General features: G+C 53.1%; 6 protein-coding genes across 7 annotated transcripts; 4 read left to right on the top strand and 2 right to left on the bottom strand.

Moving 5' to 3' along the window:
* Window positions 1-1,459: 1,459 nt before the first annotated feature.
* Window positions 1,460-4,690, top strand: PV05_04746 (uncharacterized protein). The gene is made up of 2 exons (XM_013461179.1): window positions 1,460-2,198; window positions 2,256-4,690. Exons 1-2 carry the CDS (start codon window positions 1,656-1,658, stop codon window positions 4,356-4,358), a joined length of 2,646 nt encoding a protein of 881 aa, XP_013316633.1. The 5' UTR covers window positions 1,460-1,655; the 3' UTR covers window positions 4,359-4,690.
* PV05_04745 (uncharacterized protein) lies at window positions 4,638-6,512 on the bottom strand. Its single transcript, XM_013461178.1, has one exon. The coding sequence runs from the start codon at window positions 6,312-6,314 to the stop codon at window positions 4,800-4,802; it is 1,515 nt and encodes a 504-aa protein (XP_013316632.1). The 5' UTR covers window positions 6,315-6,512; the 3' UTR covers window positions 4,638-4,799.
* Window positions 6,513-7,600: 1,088 nt separating this feature from the next.
* On the top strand, window positions 7,601-8,335 carry PV05_04744 (uncharacterized protein; the record flags this gene model as incomplete). Its single annotated transcript, XM_013461177.1, has 2 exons — window positions 7,601-7,936; window positions 8,030-8,335. 2 exons carry the CDS (start codon window positions 7,601-7,603, stop codon window positions 8,333-8,335), a joined length of 642 nt encoding a protein of 213 aa, XP_013316631.1.
* A 250-nt stretch (window positions 8,336-8,585) lies between these two features.
* PV05_04743 (uncharacterized protein) lies at window positions 8,586-10,386 on the top strand (the record flags this gene model as incomplete). The annotated part of the gene is made up of 2 exons (XM_013461176.1): window positions 8,586-8,864; window positions 8,941-10,386. 2 exons carry the CDS (start codon window positions 8,586-8,588, stop codon window positions 10,384-10,386), a joined length of 1,725 nt encoding a protein of 574 aa, XP_013316630.1.
* A 317-nt stretch (window positions 10,387-10,703) lies between these two features.
* Window positions 10,704-12,959, top strand: PV05_04742. Of its 2 annotated transcripts, XM_013461174.1 has the most exons (4): window positions 10,704-10,828; window positions 10,924-11,105; window positions 11,166-11,248; window positions 11,342-12,959. In XM_013461174.1, the coding sequence occupies exons 1-4, from the start codon at window positions 10,776-10,778 to the stop codon at window positions 12,620-12,622; spliced, it is 1,599 nt and encodes a 532-aa protein (XP_013316628.1). In that variant the 5' UTR covers window positions 10,704-10,775; the 3' UTR covers window positions 12,623-12,959. The 2 variants fall into 2 exon arrangements, with proteins under 2 accessions (XP_013316628.1, XP_013316629.1); XM_013461175.1 differs by lacking the exon at window positions 10,704-10,828 and having other exon boundaries at window positions 10,857-11,105.
* On the bottom strand, window positions 12,813-17,589 carry PV05_04741 (uncharacterized protein). Its single transcript, XM_013461173.1, has 3 exons — window positions 17,153-17,589; window positions 14,115-17,105; window positions 12,813-14,066 (listed from the first exon to the last, which is right to left on the bottom strand). The coding sequence occupies exons 1-3, from the start codon at window positions 17,528-17,530 to the stop codon at window positions 13,080-13,082; spliced, it is 4,356 nt and encodes a 1,451-aa protein (XP_013316627.1). The 5' UTR covers window positions 17,531-17,589; the 3' UTR covers window positions 12,813-13,079.
* Between the last annotated feature and the right edge of the window lie 196 nt (window positions 17,590-17,785).

The raw sequence follows: 17,785 nt of genomic DNA, 5'->3' as shown, positions 1-17,785 counted from the left end.
CAGACCATCCTATCCGATCTCGAACTTGGGTTTAGCACGGTCACACAAGACTATGGGAACTAAGATGGTGCCCGAATGGTGAGTTTGGCTTTAGTCTGACTCTGGGGTAGAAGAGGCTGATGCAAGAAATTCGCCGGCGTGGTGGGATTTTGACGGGAGCTTGGAGGATGAAGACATGTGTGGTGTGGTGGATTGGCACCAAGGCTAGTAGCTAAGCTTACAGGCATGACTTGGGCCTTGCGACTAAGGATTTAGGCTTCAAGGGCTCAATCAGCACCACTAATCTACCTGAGGGAAAGCCGCCTACTAGCTAGCTGTTAGGGGCATTCGAGCCGGAGTGGCCCTCACACGTCAAAAAGAAAGGCTCACCAGGCCATCATGGGCCTCACTAGCCCTAGCTAGAACTCCAAGACTTCGTTGGGCCACTGGACACACAATGTCAACCACACACTGTACCGACACTCTGGATCTGACTGTCACTGGTCTCCATCATCCTGCGCTCTATCCAGTCAGTGTCCCGAATGGTCTGCTAACCCTCATCCTGTCATCCCTACCATCTGCAAGTCTGTCAACTATGCCAAACCTGGGCCACCAGGCTTGAGGACACAGATCAAGAACAGCTAACCTCAACGAGCTTAAAGGCTCACTCCAGCGGCGCGCGCCTGACGGCCAGCCAGGATGGTGAGTAAGGCCGATCTTTGCCACAGAGGCCCCGAGGCGAGAGCGCAAACAGTCTGTGTCTACATGAAAATTTGCAACGAGACGATTTGACTATCAACGTCGCCACACTTCTGCAGACTCGGCCCAGAGTCGGGAAACCGCCCACAAAGCCTCGTTGATATGTCTCGGGTGATTCGAGTTGGGTGTGTGGCCTCTCTATGTGGCAACTTACAGTATTCAAGAGGTGAGCCATGCGTGCTTGTTGACCAGCCAATACTCCGTACTACCACCACGACCAGGTGAGCATATAAATGTTACCTACTACCGACTGGGACGGTGCTTCTCACTTCTACTACTACAAGCCCAGAAAATCTAGCCGGAAAAAGCATCTGCATCTGCAGCGGGGAAAATACGAGGAGGTCTTGCCACGCTCAACGAAAGCAGCATGGGCTAGGGTTGGAGGTTAGTGCTCGTTGCAAGAGCGCCATCGCCTTGTGCCCATCAGCTGGTGCGGCAGAAAGTTTGAAAATATGTTTGTGCTAACCAAATCCAACCGCAGCCTTGCATACTGCATGATGGCGAAAGGTAGGGAGGCTATCGGCCTATCTTTCATTGAGCCTGGCTGGTTGTCTCACATTGGTGATATCAAACAGTGGCGGTGGACTGACATTGTCCTACTCTCGCCGTGAATGGAATCTCAGACAGTGGGATGTGGCTTTTTCTGTGCCATTCCGTGATTGATGTTAAGAATCTCAGTTCTCTGTCTTGTCGACCTGACTGTCTTGCGGTACAGAGTTTCCCTCCTTTGGCTGAGATCCAGTACAGGACCGATATCCGACTCGTCGAATCTAACAGTCACGTGCCGCATCACTCGGCAAAGTTTCCCTATAGAAAAAATGGTTCGCTCGCGAGAGACTGCGAGACTGAAGGCCATTCAACTGTGACTATCCAGTATTCAATCCTTTAGAGTGCCTGTTGCTTGTCTCGTTCATCCAATGTTCACCTGTCCTTCCTGTCTGCTCCAGGCTTTCCGATCCCTTGCTCTTGACGCGGCCCGGCCTTACAATCCTGCACTACGACTCCGATCTGTGAAGACTTTTCGCCGCAGCCATGCTACCCTGCAATCTATACAGCAGGGTCATCACCGCCGACTCCTTAATGAATCCCTTTCCACCAAGAAAAAGTTGAAACCGGCTCCGTTGAAGTTGTCACCGGCTGTCGCAAGGGCAGCGACGAAAGATGCTCGCGCGAGGAACAGCAACCGGATGCGCCTAATGAACAACTACGGCAGGACCGAGGTTACTAACAGCGCAAGGCTTGAATTGCAATACCTCAGCGATCCACTCAAGCTGGCCCAAGCCGTGGGCGAGAAATTGAGGAAGGGGCAGTTCGATGTTGCCTTGAACCTTGTGCGAGAAAGTGACAAGGGGGTCGGAGTCTCTCGGGCCAGTATCGACAACACCGTCAGTTGGAATCATCTAATAGACTGGCTGATGCAACAAAAGCAACCGAATGATGCATGGAAGATATACAATGAGGTACATTAGGCTATTGCCCTTCGGTCAAGCGCCTCTGCTGATTAATTTGCGTTCCAGATGAAGAAACGAGGTCACAAGCCTGACGCTCACACCTACACAATCATGCTGAGAGGCTACCGTGACAACTTCAGAAGCCCAAATGCAGTCAAACAGGCAATCAACGTCTACAACTCCATTGGCGCACCCAACTCGGCTGTCGAGCCTACCGTAATCCATACAAACGCAGTCCTGAATGTATGCGCAAGAGCACTACACACCGATTCGATGTGGGCCATCGCTGGAAAGCTGCCAGAGCGCGGACCTGGCGCTCCTGATCAAATTACTTACACCACCATCCTGAACGCCATAAACGCTGAGGTTAGGAGTCGGGCAGTAAAGTTGGGATCCGATACGCCAGGCCACGAATATGACCCCCAGCCAATCTTTGAAGAAGCCGTCAACGACGCCCGAAAGCTGTGGGTCGACATTACCTCCCGTTGGAGGAGGGGTCTTCTACACCCCGATGAGGATCTTGTCTGTGCCATGGGCAGAATATTGTTGCTGTCGGCAGAAACCAAGTCTTGTGAGGATGTATTGAACCTGGTTCAGCAGACTATGAATATTCCCAATTACAAACCTCAACAGGAGCCTGGGCAGGACACAGATGAATCACGAACAGCATGGATTGGCGCTCCCGAAGATTCTGAAGACGTGTCTCCTGCCTCGGTGGATGTTACAGCAAGCCTATATCGACCGATGCCGGTCACCCACACGGACTCGTCCATCTATGCCAGGCCAGGTAACAACACTCTTTCGATGCTCATGGAGGCTACTACTGCGCTAAGACAGATCGGCGCTGGGAAGAATTACTGGCAGCTCCTGACTTCTCCGACGGGGCCATACAAGCTAGCCGCCGACCCAGCAAACATCGCCTCATACATGCGTCTCCTCCGTGTGTCGCGCGCGAGTCAAGCGACGCTCGATCTCCTTCTCGAGCCACGACCGGAGGAAATCCAGAAGAAAGTGATGTCCCGTGGTACTTTCACCATTGCCATGAGTACGTGTTTTCGTGACAAAAGGAACCCGAATGTATTCAGCATTGCCAGCCGCATATTTGACTTGATGAAAGAAAGCGCCGACATTGAGACGGTTGATGATTCGCCTTCAAGTCTTGGGCTCAGGTTCTCGCCCGTGGTGCTTGAGAAATACCTGCAACTAGCACTGGCAACGACGAAAGGACTTGGCGGGCCACATCTGACGAAGACGAGAAATGGTGATCTAGACTTTGAGCGCGACCCCGCCAAGAACAATACATTTGTGGCATTGGGCAAACTTGAGCCTGAGGTGGCCAACGTCAAGCGTTTGATCAAATTGCATGTCACTGAGCTCGAGCAGCTTGAAGCTACGAGAGCACGTACCAGAAACGTTCAGACTCTGTTGAACAAGCGCAAGATTACACCCTACAGTGTTCGAGAGAGCATGTCGCAATTGGTTGGCTTCCTGAGGACGCTGATAGGTGCGTACGATAAGATCTTGAAGATCAACGAGCGACTGGAAGATGATGGGATGGGTCCGCTAGATAACGAGCTCATAAAAGAGTGTTGGGCGAAGAAGCGCGGGTTGTCGGCGTTCTTGGGCAAGGTCGAGAACGTGGGTGACAGCGTGCCGACGACAGAGGCGGACTCAGGACGCATTGCAAGAACGGTCAGTGTTTTGGCCCTAGAGAATGAGGTCGACAATGGGAGTGCTGTTGACGATGCCGATGCCGAAGGAGGCGAGAGTGACGGTGGTGGTGGTAGAGGGCTCGACTATGTTCCGGGCCAACGGACGAAGGCCTTGCGCAGAATCGAGTCAGAGAGAACACGGAGACAGAAGCAGAGCGAGGAGAGGGGTCTGTCGAGGATCCAGAAGCGCGAATTGACCAAGGAGGAGCGGATTAGGGCGCAGTTCCCGGCGAGTGTGCTGCGGCCTAAGGAGCGACGAGGAGCGCCGCGCAAGAAGAAGTTCGGCGACATCGATACCCATACGCATACCAATACTCGAACTCGTGACGAAGATTATCTTGAGGAGGCCACTGGAAGAACTAGAAAGGGTTATAGCGGATGGGGAGGTGGATTTCAAGATCTCGCGAGGCAGAATGGGCATGGGCATCGGTCTGGGTTTGTGGATCTGGGACGGTGATTTCTTCGGAATCGGAACTCTCCCCCATTCCCACAAACTCCTACCGTACCTTAGGTGGAAGAAGTCTTGATCAGATTGTACGATACTGTATAAGTTGGCTGACGGTGGTTTCCTTTTCGGTGCATAGCGACGGTGCGGCGCATAGAAGGGAATATTGCATGAATTATATATGACTTACCCTGGTCTTTTCGGTTGTACATAGTAGGCAATGCGTGGTCACCTTTAGGGTGGAATTGAGTAGCATACTACAGCCAAGGGGGTATTGGGTATTATGAACTGATGAGAGTCCCATCGTACTACAAAAGTGTACAGACATACCCTAGGTACTAGGCACAAATAAAATCCGCTTCACATTACTGACCCGGGGTACTGACCGGGGTCACTGACAAATGGAATCCCCCGAAGGCATAAACGTAGGTAGTACGGACACCTACGGAGTAGCTACCGATAATTCGCCTGAGGACGCGACTGCTCCTTGGCCATGTCCAACTGCTGCATGATTTCTTTCATTTCGCTCTCGCTCGGCAGATTGACAATGGTGAGGTAAAGCACGTCCTGGTGCAAGATCCGACCGATGATGCCTTGCCTCCGGCGCGGTCCACGACCCATTTCCGCATTCTTGATATCCTGCTCACTTAGCTGGGCGCCCTGCCAGGCTGCACGACGCCGCGCCCTTCGTGTGCGCTTCCTCTTCATCAGATCGATGTGGCCGCCCGTGAGCAGCGCGGTGATTGAGCCGGAGTTGACGGGATGGTTGGGGTCGGCAAAGCGTGACGCGAACTTCTTTTCTGGAGGCGGCGGTGCCAGACGGCTTGAGGGGTTGGTCCCTATGTAGGTTGCCTGGGCGCGTCGGTCGAAGTAGTCTGCGAGGAACTTGCCGGATTGCTTGAGTGCGTTTTGTTTCTGCGCGGGTAAGGCGGAACCGGTCTCGGCCGTTGAGACTGCGGCGGCGTCGAGGGCTGGATAGATGAGAGGCGCGGCTTCGGGGAGAGACATTTCGCCTTGGGTCGTGCCGGATGTGAGGCGTAGGTTCTTCAGTTTCTGCCGGAGCTCGTTGTCGGGGTTGGAGAGGGCCTTCGCGAGGGCCTGATCTTGTGATCGCGTGTTCGTGTTCACGTCGACGTGCATGATGGCGTCGTACGGGTTGTCCGGCTTGTAGGTCATGATCATGCAGTAGAGGCCGCGGGGTTTGAAGAGGACCTCGTTGACCTGGTCGAGATATGTGTTGCGACGGTATCGGGATTGCACTTCCTTGGCCGTGCCGACGGCGACTTGCACGCCGATTGTGACGCCCATGACGATTGGGTTGGGTATGAAACCCACGGCCATGGCGGCTATGTTGATGACATCGAGGACTGGGCTGGCTCGGGATGCCTTGTCGAAGTCTTTCAGGAAGTCGAGGAAGGTTTGTTGGTCAATGCCGGAACATTCGCCCAGGATGGGAGCGTACCCGCGCACGAAGCCTCGAGATTTGTCCTTGGGCCGGCGTTGCGGAAGGATGACGGGATATGGCAGAGGTTGGAACTTTTGCGACGGTGTGGGCGCGAGTTTGTGCGATTGAAGAAAGGATGTCGCGACTTCGTCTGCTGAGGCTGGAGTGGCCGACGCCGACGCCGACGCCTCCTCGTAGGACGGTGGTGGTGCTTCGAGTTCGGTGGCAGCCGCGTCGAGGGCCCACTCCTCTTGATCGGCATCGAGGTCTTCACTGTCATAGCCTTCTGAGTCGTCGTCGTCCGCGGTACCTTTGTCGGATGCACGTTTGTCAAAGGAACGACGTCGCTGTTTGCTGTCTTCTGGGTAGCCAGGTGCGAGAGTCGTAGACCCAGAACTCTCGCCGGCTTCGACATGAGATGGTTGTGATGAGGCGGTTTTCTTTCCTTTGTGGTCGGCGATCGCTTCAGACGCTAGGCCAATGCCTGCGCCGACGCCTTTGACTAACCTGCTGATAATGGGCATGATGGTGGGGTAATTTGTTGAATCTTGAGGGGGTCTAGCAAACGATGATGGGCACGCTGGAAGTCAGAGGCCGAAAAGCTCTGAGAGTGCAGAATGGAAAATGCACTCGATGATGGAGGAGTCTGGCTTATCTTCTGGAATGCGAACCCTTACCTTTTATGTATATTCCTGCTTCCACAGGTCGTTGTGTTGGGATGCCGACTATCACTAGAGCAGCATCAGCAGCAGCAACGACTAATCCAACCATGGATAGCAGCGCGAGGTGGGTAGGCTGGTAGGCTGAGCACGCTGAGTTCCCGCCGTTCTGCTGATCGTTCGGGGGCTGTACTCCGTTCGACTCTCAGCATTATTGCGTGGTTGGCCGCCAATTGCTCGTGGTCTTCGCCAGAAAAGAGTCTAGCTGCAGGCGCCTGGAATAAAGCTTGTAGGGGACAAGCATCAGCTGCTGACTTATCAGAGAGCTGACTGAGAGCTACAAGGCGAGAGATCGAAAGGACACCAGCGTACTTCTGTGACAGCATCTCAGAAGGCTGTGTAGCCAGCTTCACCTCGCGCGACATTACACGTTGGGAATTCAGGCTGATGGTCTGCCCATCTTTCCGGACGTAGGACAATGAAGCCGGACAGGCAATACGTTGGACAGGTTGAATGTGCGTGGTGGACTGCACGGAATCGTTGGGTCTTAGTACGTGTCGCGGTACGGTGGTCGATTGGACCACTGTCTCAACTGTCCCATCCAACTTGAAGTTGAACTCATGAACAGAGAGCTCTCCATGCGGTCGTGAGGTGCATCGAAGACCTTGAAGACCACGTGCCCTGCTCGGCGTGGTCCGTGTACTCCTCAGCGAAGGAGTATCATGCCTTGAAAGCTACCTAGGTAGGTCCATGCGGTCCTTGGAGGTTATAATTATCGTTCCTCACGATGCGCCATCAAAGCACATACCCGCACAGACCGCGAAGACTCAATGCAGACTATCACTCTCACTATTGACGGTACTTGAGCAGACACACCTAGGTGACTTGTGGCAACGTATTGGTACTTGGTACTCTCCATCCCGCCCGCTTATAGACGCAGTTTCCAAAAATAAACATTGCCAGATACTATGCTCAATCTTGGTACATAAGGCATTGGGTGTCTGATTGAGGAGCATATAAAGGCGAGTTGGTTTGTTTCTTTGCTTGCAAAGTTAAGTCTTGCACATCCTTGAATTCGTGTCGCAGCTAGATACCAGCAAAGTGACCTTTAACCACGAAGTTGACAAGCATCAGCTTGCCTCTCTTCAACCATGAAAGCCTCACTCTTTGCCTTGGTCACCGCCTCGGCATTCCTCGCGGTTCACTGCGCACCATCGGCTCAGAACGACGGCCCACATGACGACGAGTTTGATATATGGGGCCATATCAAGAAGGAATTGACGAAATCGACGTCGCAAATTAGTACCACCCAGGCACCAACCCGGACCACACTTCCACCCTTGGAGCCAACCACCAACAACGACCAATTCAATGACGACGAGGACTTTGCACTCTTTCCTCCCCGAGAAATGCATCCTTATGGAGGAGGCACGCTGTCAAGCTCATCGTCCTTGCCGGAGCCGACCACCTTGGTCCCAAGAGCTGCGGTAGGTCTTCCCAACCCCTTTTCTCCCGGCGACATCTCTTCCAGGTGGAGGCCATGATTTTCTAGGCCCAGAAACTGATGTCTTTGATGATAGTCATGGGAGATCTGCGACGGTACCAATCCGGACAACCCATATACCACCGCCAACGGCAAGAAGTTTTACTACAATTGCGACTGGCGATACGATCTCCTCGACGTCAACGGGTGGCATCAATGGTTCAAAACCACCTCGTTCCGTGCGTGTATCGACTCATGCTCGACTAATGACAAGTGTAATGCCATCTGGTTTTTCAAGAGTGACAGCGAGTGTTGGCTGTTGGATGCCGCGCGCAAGCAAAAGGCCTCGGAACTGACCTACAACGACGTCTCACATGGCATCGACTCGGCCATCTTGCTCTGATGTATCCATACTTTCTAGAATCCCTTGTCTATAGGCATTACAATTACATAGAGAACTAGAAAAAAGGGTGCGTCGAGAGTGAATCGTGAAGTGAGTGCTTTTTAAAGCGGCAAGAGTCGGTGAGCCGCGCTGGAGCGTCATCTCTGTTGATGATCAGAACCAAATCTTCCCCTGCCTCGTAGAGACCTCTAGCCAACACAACTTTTCCTTCCAGCTCTTACCTAGCAGAAAGAGACTACCCGGTCTAGAGATGAGATATGGACCATCTCGTCTCCAACGACTGCTTCGGCTGAATCCGCCAATCTCCCAATGGTGCACCATTTCTCCCCTGCGCATCCCTGCGCCGCAAGCCACCTACCTCGAGCCGAGTCATTCACCAAAGCGATGGTCGAGTAATGGCCCAAATCCAGCAGATGGAAGCTCGGTGCCCGCAACGCAGCCAGCGGAAGCCAAGACTGCAGCCAGTCCTACATTGCCCTCGCGGAAATGGTCGACACCACTTGCGAAGACAATCGCCCAGGCGATCGAGGTAGGCACTCCTCCAATGAGCGACAAATGTTCTGCTACCGCCAGAATGAGGTGCTGATCATCTCCTTACATCACAGGTCACTGGCCCAGTCTCGATAGCCTCCTACATGCGCCAATGCCTCACCAACCCCGACGGCGGATACTATACCACAACTCGCGAAGACTCTGACCAGTTCGGCACAACTGGTGACTTCATAACCTCTCCTGAAATATCCCAGATTTTTGGCGAATTGGTGGGCATATGGTTCATGACAGAATGGATGGCGCAGGGTCGTCCTGCGCAGGGCGTGCAATTTATTGAGATGGGCCCTGGACGCGGAACATTGATGAGCGACATCTTGCGGACGGTCCGGCAATTCGCCACATTCGCCAGATCGATCTCAGCGGTCTGGCTGGTCGAAGCAGGAGAAGGACTCCGGACAAAACAGAAGGACCTTCTTTGCGGAACAAATACAGAAATGAAGGAGGTCACAGACCATACAGGCAAGAATGTCTGGTGGGAAGCTACAAGCGTGCAGGGTATTCCTGTACGATGGGTTGAGGATATTGTCCTTTTGCCGAATCAAGGCGAGGCAGCCGGGCAGGAAATGCCCTTCATCATTGCACATGAATTCTTTGACGCTTTACCCATACATGCTTTTGAGTCTGTTGCGCCAAAACCCGAGGATGCTCAGAAAGAGGATGCGCGGGCAAAACTCCTCAATGAAGCAGGTCAGCCTGTTCCGAAGCCTTCAATGGCAAGCAGACTTCCTCAATGGCGCGAACTCCTGGTTGCCCCAACGAAGCAGAAGTTCAGCTTGCCGTCGCCGACAGAAGCTGCGAAGGAAAGCTACGAAGACCCGGACCCGGATTTTCAGCTCACGCTCGCGCAAGCAAGCACGCCTAGCTCGTTGGTCATACCGGAACGACCTCGATATCGCGCCTTGAAGAATCAACCCTCTTCTCGAGTCGAGGTATCACCCGAGAGCTCGCGCTATGTGCAGGACTTTGCGCGCAGGATTGGAGGTGGCATCTCTGCTTCTCCAAAAGGCAGGGCTCAGCCTGATGCTGGAATTCCCTCAAAAACAAAGCCCTCAGGCGCCGCTCTGATCATTGACTACGGCCCACTTGAGACCGTCCCTGTCAATTCGCTGCGTGCTATTCGCAAGCACAAAATCATCTCGCCGTTCGTGTATGCCGGCGAAGCAGATATAAGTGCGGACGTGGACTTCGGGGCTCTGGCGGACGCCGCCCTCGAAGCCAGTCCTGGTGTCGAGGTCCACGGACCGATCGAGCAGGGTGCCTGGCTGAGTCAATTGGGCATTAAGGAGCGGGCAGAACGACTCTTAAGAGAGTTTGAAAAGAAAGGCGGTGCTGATCCTGAAGAAATCGAAAAGAAAAAGTCTGAGCTAAATACGGGCTGGAAGCGGCTGGTCGAGGGCGGCCCTAAAGGAATGGGCAAGGCATATAAAGTCATGACGATACTGCCTGAGAACGGTGGTAAGAGGAGACCTGTCGGGTTCGGAGGTGGTGTTGTTGGCTGATCGTGTACACCAAGAGCGCCTCCATAGCATCTCGAAGGCGCCTAAAGAATCCGGGTGCTCGGGATGATTTGACTTGTATAGAAGAAGGAGAAGATGAAGCCCATCATGACTCGAATGCCAACATCGATCCAACGACGCAGAATAGAGGTACTTTATTGTAGATGTGCCCAAATTAATAAGACTCCGCGGATAACAAGTTAAGTTAGTGGAGATGTAGAATGACGTTCCATTCGCTGGGCAAAGAGTCAAGACGACGGGACCTTCAACTGCAGTACTCGATCACACCCTTTTCCTTTTCTCTATCACCATATTTATTCCAACCTCATTGAGTTCTACCATGATCCCCTTATAGAATATCCCTCAGGCCTCGAGGACTCATACATACCAAGATGTCCCCGCCAAAGGTCTTGGTGATCGCCGGCTCTGATAGCTCTGGTGGAGCGTAAGTCTTTGCCAATGCCTGCACGACCTGAAAATCCGGGTTTGATATCTATCTGCCTCAGGCCTTGAAATGCTGATCTATGGATAATATTCCAGCGGGCTTGAAGCCGATCAAAAAGTCCTAGCGGCCCACGGCTGCTATGCCATGACAGCGACGACGGCATTGACTGCCCAAAATACTCTGGGTGTTCAGGACGTCCATGTCACGCCTCCGGCCTTTGTCGGCAAACAGATCGACGCGTGTCTTACAGATATTCCATGCGATGCTGTCAAGCTTGGTGAGTTCAACTGCTTTCGATATATCCAGGAGACGGTGTGCTGAAAACGAAAATGTAAAGGAATGCTTGCCTCGGCGGAGACCATCAGAGTGGTCGCCGATGCTCTCCAGAGACACAAAGTCTCCACGATAGTCCTTGACCCTGTATGATCCTATCCTATCCTATCCCACCCACGCGTGACCCTGTTGGGCCTGCATGATATCGCTTGTGGTACTCTACTTACCTTTGTGCGGTAGGTCATGGTCTCGACCAGTGGCCACCAACTCCTTCCAGGAGACGCCATACGAAACCTCCGTGACAAACTCCTGCCCATGACGACGCTGTTGACACCCAACATCCCGGAAGCGACTCTCCTCCTCCGCGACGCCGACATTCAATACAAATCACCATCTAGTCTCGAAGACCTCAAGTCCCTAGCCAAAATGGTTCATCAACTCGGACCTCGCGCCGTCCTCGTCAAGGGCGGCCACATGCCCCTGACCAAGACCTACACCAAAGCCGTCAGCGACGACGAGAAACTCCTGACCGTTGACGTCCTCTACGACGGCTCAGACTACACCATCATCGAATCGAAATACCTCCGCTCCCGAAACACCCATGGCACAGGCTGCTCCCTCGCCAGCGCGATCGCCGCGAACCTCGCCATCCAGAAATCAACGTCCCCACCACCACCTTCTACTACCACTACCACCCCTCTTGGCTCCGTGTCCCTATCCTCCGCCACGCGCCTTGCCGTACACTACGTCTCAACCGGCATCCAGACCGCGCATGCGAATCTCGGCTCCGGCTCCGGCCCCATCAACCACTTCCACAACGTGCAAACCCTGCCGTTCTCTCAGGGCCACTTTATCGAATACCTCCTCTCGCACGCGTCCGTGACGGCGATGTGGCACAAATACACGCACCACGCCTTCGCCACGGGCATGGCGCGCGGGACGCTCCCGGAACCTTTGTTCAAAAACTACCTGGTCCAGGACTACCTGTACCTGACGCATTTTGCGCGCACGCACGCGCTGGCCGCGTACAAGAGCCGCACGATGGACAGCCTCTCGGCCTCGGCCGACATCATCCTGCACATCCGCCGCGAGATGGACCTGCATTTGAGTTATTGCGCCGAGTTCGGCATCACAAAGGACGACCTCGAGCACCCGAGTCGCAAGGAGAGTCTGGCCTGCGTCGCGTACAGCCGCTACGTGCTGGACGTCGGCCAGAGCCAGGACTGGTTGGCCATCCAGATGGCCTTGGCCCCGTGTCTGCTGGGCTACGGCGAGACCGCCAGGCGCCTCTACACGGACCCGGAGAGCAAGACGGGCGAACAGGGCAACAAATACTGGCGCTGGGTCGAGAATTATGTCGCCGACGATTACACCGAGGCAGTGAGGGTGGGCCGGGACTTGATCGAAAGACATATCACGAAACAGTCACCCTCGAGGATCGAGGAACTGATCAACATTTTCGTCCGGGCCACGGAGATGGAGGTGCGGTTTTGGGATTTCGACGCGCATCCGGATGACTGAACAGGTTGGAATACAACGGGGTCTGGATGTTACGGGGACGGGAGGGCCTAAACGGGGGTCTCATCGGTAGAGATCTAGATAGCCCAGGTTGTGTGGATATAGAGGGTACTTACGGAGAAGTACACGACAAAGGTCGACGGAAATCAGGGGCTGATTGGGCTTTGGTCTTGGACAGACTGGCTGTTTCGAAGGGCAATTTGCATATAGCAGAAGAGTCGAGACCATGGATCTTTTCTCTCTCTTCCAACCTGCCTGATTCCCGCCCAGAGGCGTGCAATGAAGCTTGTCCACTGAAGCAGCTCTGGTGACGTCCGAATATAGTAGCAACAACAGCAAGTACATCATCGTTAGGTCTAAGATCGGTACTGGTTCATGCAGAGTGCGTCAAGCTATTGAACCAGTCCCATCTACCTCATGCCGCTGAGCGCCATCAATCAATACCCAACGAGCGACACAATCATTTCAAGGCAAATCCAAACAACGTATCCATCTCGACCCATTGCCGTCCACATTTCCTCAAATAGCCATCAACGACGGCCTTGACACCCTCGAACCTGCCCTTGTTCGTCTCCGCCAGGACTACTATTCGATCCCTTCTTTCGGCGTACTCCTTCTCCGACTTCGCCTTATTCTTTGCCTTCTCGGTATCAAACAAGGCCGCGAAGTACAGAAGCTGATTGTACAACTTCTTCTCCGAATACTCGTACGACATCCGTCCCAAGCATCCTTCAGCCCGGCCTTGTGGACCCAGACATCTGTGGCCATACACGGACATTTGTCGTGTCCGATTGCCACAGGATGGATCGTCGCAGACAAGCCAGCCTTCATAGTAAGCGCAGGTCTGCACTCGAATCTGCGCCTCCAGCTGAGTGACGATGGCCATTCTGGTAAACGGTTTCTGGCAGTCGGCATTGCCGCATAAAATGCCTTCTGGCGTGCACAGAGCCGTGGACTCGCAAAGTCCTTCGAAGATTGTGGTGTGCTCACACTGTCGGCATCGAAGCCCAAGCCTGGCCGCATCTCGGAAACGGACACTGTCCGGGATCTGTGATTCAAGCGGGAAAATCTCAGTGTTTTGCTGGCTGTTCCCGTTCGTGGTGTTGATTTGATACTTCCGGACGTCCAGCCCAAGACATTCTGCCAACCTGACAGAATCCGTGCCGGGGATCGGTGCACAAAGACGCTCGATAGGTGGGAAGATCTGTTTGTACAGATAATACTCCACATCGGGTACGAGTCCAGAGTCTGCCTTCAGCACGTCTTGCGGAGTGTATGATCGCTTCGGAGCAGGCAGGCCTTTAGTCGACTCATCACCCATCGTGACAATGTAGGACATGACATCGTTGACGCGAACATTCTTGCCACGAGCAATCTCACGGAGTGCCACTTGGACCTGGGGCATCGAATCTGCGTTTGGATATTCGGTTGGATTTTTGCCCAGTTTCTACCAATGTCAGCAACTGCTTAGTAGAAAACCGAGGTGCAGACTTACCGTATAAATGACATATTTCTGCACCGGGATAGTATTTTCCCTCATCTTGTTCGCCAGCTCCCGAAGGTATTCATGGATCTTCTCCAGAACCACCTCAGAGTCATCTCCTGAGAGGATCTCGTTCAAAAGCTTTTGAGACGCATCCTTCGAAAGAGTACAATACTCTCGCCTCTTCATGTCAAGACCTTTGACTTCGAGCTTCTCGATGTACTTTCCATCGACTTCTGCCATGTTGATAGCTGCATACTTCTTCTTGGCGTGTAGCAAGAGGCGGCGGAATACGTTATCGATGTCGATTTCCAGCAACCTGTACCGCTCGTTGACAGACTTCTTAAATTCGTGACCAACACTCAAAGCTTGTGCAATGTTGTCCGCATTGGTGTTGATCATGACCGAGTCAGTGTCACCATAAATGACCTGAAGTTGGTTGCTCTCTGCGAGTTCCTTTGTGCTCCTCAGAATCTCTCTACCCTTGAAAGTAGTGAGCATGGCGAGTGGTCGTGCGTAGAAGCGGGACTGAGTATAACCGAGACAACCGTACATGGAGTTGGCAGTGAGTTTCAAGGCCATTTGCTTAGTGTCCCAAAGTGCCATCTGTTCCGGAGTTGCTCGCTTATCTTTCATCAGCTTCTTGACTTCTCGACGACGCATGACGAGAGTGGAAATAAGCTTAGGAAGGATTCCTTGCTGTTGGTCTACGGGCACCTCAGGCACTTTCTCCTCATGCTCGTTTTGTGACGTGGTTGCTCGGTCGACAGTCGTGAAGCAGATGTTGTACTCCTGGATGATACTGGGGTACAAGCTGTTGAAGTCCATCACAAGGACGAACTTGTCATATAGACCCTTGTCAGGCTCGAAAACGAGACCACCCTTGTATTTGTCTTTCTTCTTGGTGTCAGCCCCTTCATCGTCATCCTCGTTTTCTTCAGTGCGCTTGGCCCGACCCTTGCCGTACTCTTTGTCGGGACAGATATACTTGTTGCGGTGGAATTCGTGAAGAAGAATGTACTCGTTTCGTTCCGCTCGGGTACCACTCAATGTACGCGCCCATGAATTACCAGCAAGCTCGGTCAGGACTTTCGTCAGAGGAAGCATTTGCAATTTCAAGGCAAGTGCCGCGATGAAGAACGTGTCAGCGTGGCAGTGGTTGACGTAGTTGAGCAATCCATCAGCCGTCTTGACATATTTGTTCAGCCACTCCTCGTTGTCTAGGTCGCGTCGAGGATTCTCAGGCCCAAGATAGAGTTCACACATCTCCGTCAAACTCCATTGCTGACATTTGGTCATTAAAGACTTGCCCATATCGTTGGCCAAGTCGCACATGAGTCGTCCGGCCAGAAGTTGTCGTTCGGCGAAGAATGAGGAGCCGCCTTTTCCAAAAGTTTTAGGCCACTCGCTTCGCTTCAGCCGGCCAATTCGATGCCAACCAGGTGTCTTCTTCTCTTTGAGACGGCTGAGCAGAATGCTATAGTCGACCTCTTGGAGTTGATGACCGATAAGCACGTCAGGATCAACCTTCTCGAACAACGCGAGGAACTTGCTGAGAAGGAACTGTTCGCTTTTCTCGAGCATGTACGTGCCGTTCTGCTTCTTCGTCTCAGCATCGAAACCCAGTGGGTAGGCCGATCCTGAAGGACGCATGACTGTAAAGGTCCTCGAAGGCATCTTTTCTGGCGGAGTAGTGTCGGTCAATGAAACATTCTCGTAGACACGAGCGCTTGCGATCAGGATTTCCTGCTTATTTTCTTTCACATTTAATTGAGTGCGGAAGGATAGGGACATCAGTGTGAGTCGGGGAGCTTCCATACTCTCGGAATCCTTGAGGACTGTGATGTTGCTCGGCGTGCTCACAGCACATTCGAGCTTGCACCACGAGGCATTGTTGACAGCACTGAAATCAGCATCCTGGAGGTTCAGCCAGCAGGGGCCCATGATGTTCTTCCAGAGCACAAATTGCTCGAACAAGGATGTGTTGGTACCGAGAACGCGCGAGAATGTTTCTCCTTGCAGATCCATTGGGAGAGGATTCTTATCGTATGGGTACAGAAGCTTGAGGTATTCCGCTTCCTTGGGGACATCCTCAAGCTCGAACGCATATTTCCTGGTGCAAGGCTTGACTTTTCTCGTGGTGACCTTCATCTTGGACATCAGTGTATCAACTTCTCCATAGACATCATCCATTTCGACTTCCTCGCTGGTTTCACGTCCATTGGAATGCCTGTATTTTCTGGGGAGGAAATACAGCTTGCGAAGGATATTGTCAACCTTCACAAAAGCGCTCAGGTACTGCCCAGTAGACTTGTGCTTGACCTTCCCGAACAGACACAGATTGCCGTTGATCTCGGTGTAGTCGAGCCAAAAGAAACGTAGGCTGCCATCTTGCTCAACTGCGTCTTGAGGCTTCATTTTGCCAAAGGTATATGTCTCGGAGGATGGGCTGCTCTGAACGTTGAGCTTGCTGGTGATCTTGTTCCAAGAAGACACGTCCACGTCACTAACTGCAGGCAATGGAGGAGAGGAGTTGTGAGGAGTCGGTAGCTGAGCAGGCTTGACCTTGGGCGGGGGTCTGCTGCCAGTCATGTTGATGCTCGCTGACTGGAAGCCCTCATGTGCAACAACCTGAGCAACATCCATCATGTCATCATCTTCATCCTCCTCTTTGATTTGCACTTTTGCTTTGCGCTCAACAGCCTTGACCACAGGAGAGGATGGCAAAGGGTCACTCATGATGTTGTCGTCGTCGAAGGTAGGCAGATGGTCGTCCTCATCGAGAGTATTCTGTGGAGGAGGAGTATCAACAAGCTCAGGCCCGGGAACTTGGTACTTCGGACGCTGTCGTTCTTGTGTGAGAGGAGGGGACAAGATCCTGACTTTTCGACGATTCTCTGACTTGACGGACTTCTTGGTGGGCGCTCGAGCCGGAAGGATGTTGGCATCGACTTCGCCGAGAAGGTCTGCCATGAAAGCTTCGTCTTCAGCCGTCGTTTGCACCTGCAACAGTAAGCGTTGGGCATCATTCAGTCGGACGGAAACCATACCTTTGGCTTTGGGGCTGCGACGGGACCATTGTTGAAGTAGTTCAAGATCTTGTGGTTCGTACGTTCATCTTTCTCACGTACTTCCTCGCGTTTTCTTTTGGCAGCTTTGCCTTTGAGCGGGGCATCTTCTGCATCGTCGCTGCTGTAGTACTGGCGTTCATTCTGCCATTCCTCACGACCGTCATCGGCGTATCCTTCGCCGTTGTCATCGACAACGAAATCGTCCTTGTCCAGTCGGCTGCGTACAACTTTCTTGTAGCCATCTTCGTCCACCTCGTCGTAGATGACGCCCTGGTCTTCGATCTGGTACGACTCGAGACGAGTCTTGCCAGAGGCTCGTTGAGCTCGAAGCTGAGCAAGTGCCGACCGATGGGACATGTTGCTCACTCCGAGTTCTAAGATAGCCCAATACAAGGAATAAGTGATTGCGATTGACGATTTACAAGAGGAAAGAATATGGCTGGGTGAGAGGGTCGTTGAATACGCGAACGCGTGACATGACGCGACGCGACGGGGTGGATCCAGTGTCGGATTCCCCGCCAGAATTCATACGAGGCTGGTTACGGTGTAAAGTGACTCGTGAATGCTTTCCTCCTGAATTGCACAATACCATGCCATCATATTGCGGGCCCA

Source organism: Exophiala xenobiotica, assembly GCF_000835505.1.
Source record: "Exophiala xenobiotica strain CBS 118157 unplaced genomic scaffold supercont1.3, whole genome shotgun sequence".
NCBI lineage: Eukaryota > Fungi > Ascomycota > Eurotiomycetes > Chaetothyriales > Herpotrichiellaceae > Exophiala > Exophiala xenobiotica.
Note: the sequence above shows the minus strand (reverse complement) of the source record. Positions and strands in the feature narration are given on the sequence as shown.